Source organism: Etheostoma spectabile, chromosome 15 (genome assembly GCF_008692095.1).
Source record: "Etheostoma spectabile isolate EspeVRDwgs_2016 chromosome 15, UIUC_Espe_1.0, whole genome shotgun sequence".
Taxonomy (NCBI): Eukaryota; Metazoa; Chordata; class Actinopteri; order Perciformes; family Percidae; genus Etheostoma; species Etheostoma spectabile.
Genome location: NC_045747.1, coordinates 16,047,061 through 16,053,649, shown reverse-complemented (window position 1 = coordinate 16,053,649; position 6,589 = coordinate 16,047,061). Strand labels below are relative to the sequence as shown.

The window sequence follows — 6,589 nt, the reverse complement described above, 5'->3', positions numbered from 1 at the left end:
AACACAAGGGTTAATGGCATGTATTTCTTTTAAAAATTCTGAATTTGGACCATAGACCATTAATATTAATAAATATACAGTCTATGATTTGGACATGCAGTGTGACACGGTCATATAAAAACAATATTAACTAATTTATGTTTGGAAAATGATTCAGCCCTAACATTACTGGTGCATTGTTTTAGGATAAGCTGTCCTTCTGGATGTAAAACTGATAGGATTTTGATTTGCTGCAAATAAAAATATAAAACTATGATATAAAATAGCTCCCAGAAGATGTAAAGGAGCTGATATCATTCCTTGGCTGTGGCATCTATTGTAGGGGTGTCATGGAGACTGGAAGGAGTCCACTCACTTTAGATGGTGAAATGGTTTGTGGTAGTGGCACAAGAGTTGATTTAGTTTTTTGTTTTATGTTTAATATTAAGTATATTTTTTAGGAATAGTTTTAATTTAACCCAGGAATTGAGGAATAACGGAGTAAACTCGATGTACTTTAGCTAAAAGAAACGAAAAACGAAGATACTTGCGTGGCAGGAGTGAATCGTCACGCCATGTTCTAACCCACTTTGTGAAACCTATCTACGTCATCACGTCGCGTTTGAACGTGACGGCGCGGCACCTAGCAGTAGCTCAGCCCACCTAAAGTTTTCATTTGGCTCTCTGGCTGTGGGAGCCAAACAACAAAAAAAACTACTTATACGCAGTGATTGAATGGCATCCAATGTCTCAGTAAGTTCGGTGTGCAAACGGATCCAATACAGCTTTCATCGCGATATCTCATGACTGCGATGGTAAGTGAACCAATCCAGCAAGCAAATAAAAAGCAACCTGAGCTAGCTAGCTAGCTAGCTAAGCTATGCTACCAAGGCGTTTAACGCACATAGGCAACACACTAGTTCATGACACGTTTATTAAGTTTCATGGCGTTAAATCACATGACGTGAAGACATTTAACCATCGGTGGTTACCTCTGTTACAGACCTGCAGATTAACTGGCCTGTTCAGCATTGGTGAGGACTTTGATGATGAGGTGAGTCCCAGCAGACGCCGACACACCTGATCTTACTTAACTGTTAATAAAGGCTGCTCACCTTCTGTAACATAATGATCCTCCTTCTGTTCCCCCTCTCTCTCTCTCTCTCTCTCTCTCTCTCTCTCTCTCTCTCTCTCTCTCTCTGTGTTTTTGTGTGTGTTTCCCAGAACCTGCTCGGGACAGACTGGGATGTCCGCTCAGCGTCTGGACCAGCCGATGTGGCAGCTGCTGTGTCATCCTGCGCTCTGCGGGCTTCCTCTGTTGCTCACAGAGAGCCGGAGGAGAAAAAGTGCCTTCGGCAAACTGGAGAGAGATCAGCCGTCCTGTGTAATGGCACAGCATCAAGGAGCAGCACGCACACTGCTGCTGGACAAACTGTTGCTCTGGGTTGGAGCTCTGCTCAGCCCCGCCCTCCCGCACTGAACACCTCTCGGCCTCATTTGGCCTCACAACAGAGTCACGGCAACACCGAGGGGCCGCAGAAGCCCAGCGTGGCTCAGGATGATTTTGATGATTGGGATGTTGATCTGGCAGACCTGGATGAGTTTGACGGCCACGTGGGGCAGCCTCGTGCTCCTACCCCACCTGCGCCCGCGGTCAGTCCTGCGTTTTCTGCCAAAACGCTGCGCCCCCCGACACAACCTGATCGGACCCTGAGAGACTTTAGCACTGCACGCCAGGCTTCTGGCTCATCTACTCATGACCTACCTCCTCGGAGCTCCCCCGCTCCTGCTCTACGATCCCTGAATCCCCGTCCTCTTCGCCTGCCAGCCCCTCCACAGAGTCCAGGTGTTTTTCCTGGCCTTACTGCGCCTTCTCCCGCCCCCAGCCCCATTTCCAGGACACTTAACAGGCCTCAGAGACAGTGGGCATCTCCCGTACCTTCCCCTCAGACCCGCGTCCTCTTTGAGACGGTCTCCCCAGCGTCCTCTTCCTCCCCCTGTGTGAGCTCTCTGAGCCCTTATCCCCTTCACACACCGGTCCTCACCAACCGCCTGGTCCAGTTGGTCTCAGCCTCCAATAAGCATCCTAAGAAGCGGCCTCGCTCTGAGCCTCACCAGCCCAGGACCCGGCGCTTCCCCGGCCCCGCTGGATTCTTGCCACAGCAGGTAAGTTTCATCACGAGCCCCCCCCCCCCCCCCCCCATGTTGATGGCTGTGAAAAGTAAGCTGTGAAATCATGTGATCTCAACCTCATGGTTAGAGAATACGCTGCAGGTCTGTGGTTTTTGCCGCCTAAGCTTTAATGGACATCTGCTGGTTTCTGTTGTTTTCCCACCATGGTGCCATGTGATAATTGTATTCCTCTCTCTCAGCCGCAGGGTCAGAGCCTGGACGACATCGTGGTTTCTGTTCCTCAGACTCCTGCTCACGGTGTTGTGGCCCGGTCGCCAAGCCAGGTAATGACAGCACAGACAGAGATGTGCGCTGAACACTCAGAGGCATGTTTTCATGTCTATCCTCGAATTAGTTGATTCTTTTCTTGACCATTCCATGAATTATTTGGTGTATAAAATGTCGGAGGATAGTATTCAGAGAATGTTCAGGAGAATAAAATTCAAAGGTCTTGTTTTCTCCGATCAACAGTTCCAAAAGCAAATATCCACACTGGTGGAACTGGAACCGGTGATTTATTGTTTATTTACATTAAAAATGATTAATGGATATCACCAAAATAGTTCCAGAATAATTTTCTGTTCATTGACTAATTTTTTCAGCTAAAGAGTAGACATTTCCCCACACCTCTCCTCCTAATGCCTGCGGCTGGTCATATCGACACCGAACTACACTCAGTGTTGCCTTCAGGTCCTCCTGGGACGTTCCTCTTTTCAATTTTTAAAGTTTATTTTTTCTTAAAGGTTTTTCTCTGAAACAAAAGAGAGATTTGTTTTCCTCATCAACGGGAAACAAGTGCCCACGACGGCCCTCCCGTCTGCCTCTCCCCCGGTGCATGCTGGGATAGCTTCCTCCTCTGTGCAACACAGAATAAGTGAGCGTAGAAACGAGATGGATTTGCTTTCACGGAATTGATGTTTTTTATCAAGTTATTTCATCAAGAGAAACAATAAATGACCTAACAAAGTCAGACCAGGCACATTTGTATGTGGAGCAGAGAAGCAATAACTAATAATTTTCCCGTCTGCAGCTGACAAGACTTTCCTTGTTTCCAACAGGACTTCTGTTGTCTTGCCGACAGCAGCTCATAGAAGGATCTGAGGGTTTCACTATTTAGTAATTACAACGTGCTTTTGATGTTTGTGACATGACTTGACAATAGGTCTTGGTTTATTATTCTGTTTATGGACGTTGTATCTTCAAAACCAGACATTTAAGTGGTCCAGGCGGCGGTGTGAAATGGAGTTTCACGAAATCCAAATGAGGCTTTAAGCCAGATATAGATGTTTTAAGCCAGGTGTGCACCGTAACTGTTAGTCTTCGGGAGTGTATAAACGGTTTGACTCGATTTCAAAGGGCTCCAGCTCGCAGACTGAAGAAGACGAGTTCAGCGGCGGTGCCTGGGCAGCGATGAAGGCAGAGATGGGATTGGATGAGAGGAACCCCTCGTGCTTCCTGCACTCCTACAGCGTGGTCATGGTGCTCCGAAAGGTGATAACCTGCAACCAGCGCACATGTGTTTTTGTTGCTCCCTTCCACACGTAAAGTCGCACTGCAGAAGTCTTCCTTGGAACCAGTTTCCCATTTCAGTCCAGTTCAAGCCATTTGCGTTACGTTTTTATTTAGGTCAAGCCGGTTGTTTTTATTTATTTATACTCCATCATAGCAGACTGCGTGGCACTGCTGGAGGTCTATTGGCCTAATCAGGACAAATGGAGGAGCCATACCAGAGGAGTTTTGCAATTACAAACAGTACAATCAGTCATCAATCACTCTAATGAAGAGTCTGCTGCTGTTCGGCTCTCCCCGGGTTCTGTCCTCTGTGGAATAACTCGCCGGCGTTGCGTCGTTGCGAGCGCTTAAACGCGTTCTGTCGGAGGCCGTGTTGACACGGGCTGCACCTGCATGCACTGACACAGAGGCAGGATGCTGGCTAAGCTCATTCAGGTTAGGCTATGTACATAAACCTCAGTTTCCCAAAACCCCTGTTTGCATGAATAAACGAAATGAACACACAGCCCTCCCCCACTTCTATCGACTGAACGAGAGGAGGAGCCCAGCAGTGGATCTCCGTTAGGGCCGCGCCTAACCGTTGTTTTCACTGTCGATACATCTGTCCATTATTTCCTTGAGTAGTTTGGTCTAGAGCACGACCGATAAAGGATTTTTAAGGCCAATACCAATATTTGGTTATTTAAAATCCGATTTGCCGATATACAGTACATTTTTATTTATTTATTTTTAATCCAGAAACGAGTTACAAAACAGATTTCCCATAACATTAGTTATTTATGAGTTTTCACTCTAATAATATAATGATTTGTTTTATTGTCTCAACAGAGCAGAGGAACATCACACAATATATTAAAGTTCTGATAAAGGTCCGTTTTTATTTTTTAAATATTTATCAGAACCATTTATTTGTCATAATTGATTCTGATGAATTAATATTTCTTTAATATAAATAGATATTTATTTGTTTATTTTTTATCAGCTATTATAAATGCCGATACCAAAATATCGTGAAATGCCTAATATCCGCCTGCCGATATATCAGTCGGGCTCTGGTTCGGGCTTTAAATCGTCTGAAAATACGGAAAGAAGTCGATCAGCGTTTTCCAAAGCCCAACAGGTCGTCCTCACATGTCTTGCTTTGTCCACAACTCAAAGATATTTTGTTTACTGCCCCAGAGAAGTAAAAAAACTAGAACATATTCACATTTAAAAGGCTGGAAAAAGGGAATTCTTACCTTTTTTTTTCTCCAATACAGAAAAATAATTTGCACATCTACAGCGTGAGACAGGTGAGTAGGAGGTGGACAAGTACACTGTCTTACTCGCGAAAAATATAAAGTTTCAATAAGAGGCAACATGTCTGCACTGGACCACATGGCAATAGGCGTAATTGAAGGTCCGGTTTTTAAACTCGCTTCCCAAGTTTCTAATTCTGTTTCAGAATAAATATTAAAATCTCAGTGGGCCATATGCTTAATCCCCGTTGTGTTACCTCAGTCGGCGATTGATAGGGACTTAACAGGCATTTATCTCACATAACCATTTCCAAAAGAATTACTTCAACATTGCCTCGTTTGATTCACGCTGATGTGTTGTTTTCCCTCGACCACTGTAGGCTGCACTGAAACAGCTGGCGAGAAACAAAGTGCCCAACATGGCCGTGCTCCTGAAGAGCATCATCCCCACACATGCTGATGCCAAGGTTGTGTTTAAAGACCCAACAGGTAGTGGACACACACACACACACGCACACACACTCACACTGGGTCATTAAAGCCGTGTATTAATTTGCAATACGGGAGGGAGGGAGGGAGGGAGAGAGGGAGAGAGTTGGTTACCATTTGCTCACTGAGCAGTTGCCTAATTGAGCTCCACAAGGTACGGGAGCAGAGTTCAGCCGCAGGAACACTTTACCAGGGCTGTAACGATATGCGTTACGAAACCGAAATCGCGACACTCCGATCCACAAACCTGTGTCGGGGAGTGAGAAGGCCGAATCGTGACACAGGGGAGGTGTAACGTTACGAGTGTTACCATTACTCTCATGTGTCATTGCAACCAGTTACTGAACCACTGAAACGATTTTGGAAACATTATTTTAAGGTACAACAAAATCTTTGTTGGATAGATTGATATTGAAATCATTCGTTATCTATAAATTGCAAAGCGGCATGTAATCAATGACAAACTGATGCCTTGTGACCCTCTCCCCCAACAAAAAAAAGAAGAAGAAGAAAGAAAAGGTCCCAAATCGCGGGACAAAAATCGTGATGAAACCGAATCCTGGGTTTGGTATATCGTTACAGCCTCATTGATTACACACTCGGGTATATTTGCATATGCAGCACACACACTCCTCTGTTCTGCTCCGACAGCAGGAAGCCTCTTTCTTCTTTCCTTAGCCTCTTTACTTTCTCCTGCTCCGCCATGAGCTGTCACGCTTTTTTTGTCTCCTCCTCTTGAGCTTAGCCCGGTTGCCATGGCCGCCAGAGAGCAGCCACACAAGATACGCTGACTAAACACTTAGGAGCGGATGTCCTACTCAACACAGGACTAAAGTGCTCATTAGTGATTCAACGGCAGTAGATGGGCAGTGATTAGCAGTGGGTGGGTTTGAAGTGCCTGTGACACCACGGGGGAGCGTTCTGTCAGTGATGTGCATCCAACCTGCTGGAAGGTTGGCAGCTTTTGTCTCCAGCGGGCAGTTATCTCCAACTCTGCTGTCAGCCTGTCATGACTGTATAGTGTTTAAAATGTAGCCGATTAACCATTCGGCAGGACAATTAAATCACCAAATTGAATGGCTAAAAGGTATAGTGAGTGATGCTAATCCAAAACACTTTTAGTCAAATTCAAGCGAATGTCTCCTCACCGTCGCCTCGTTGGCTATTTTCTGTGTGTGCTCGGGGGGGGGGGGCTTCTT

General features: G+C 45.7%; 1 protein-coding gene across 1 annotated transcript in view; it reads left to right on the top strand.

The window, feature by feature from the left end:
• Window positions 1-6,589, top strand: part of hrob (homologous recombination factor with OB-fold) — a gene marked incomplete at its 5' end in the record, with an annotated part of 11,509 nt that continues 4,920 nt past the window's right edge. The window contains 6 exon segments of the mRNA XM_032537113.1: window positions 1-794; window positions 983-1,033; window positions 1,204-2,145; window positions 2,352-2,435; window positions 3,508-3,642; window positions 5,282-5,390. Coding sequence (XP_032393004.1) covers window positions 783-794; window positions 983-1,033; window positions 1,204-2,145; window positions 2,352-2,435; window positions 3,508-3,642; window positions 5,282-5,390 — 1,333 coding nt within the window.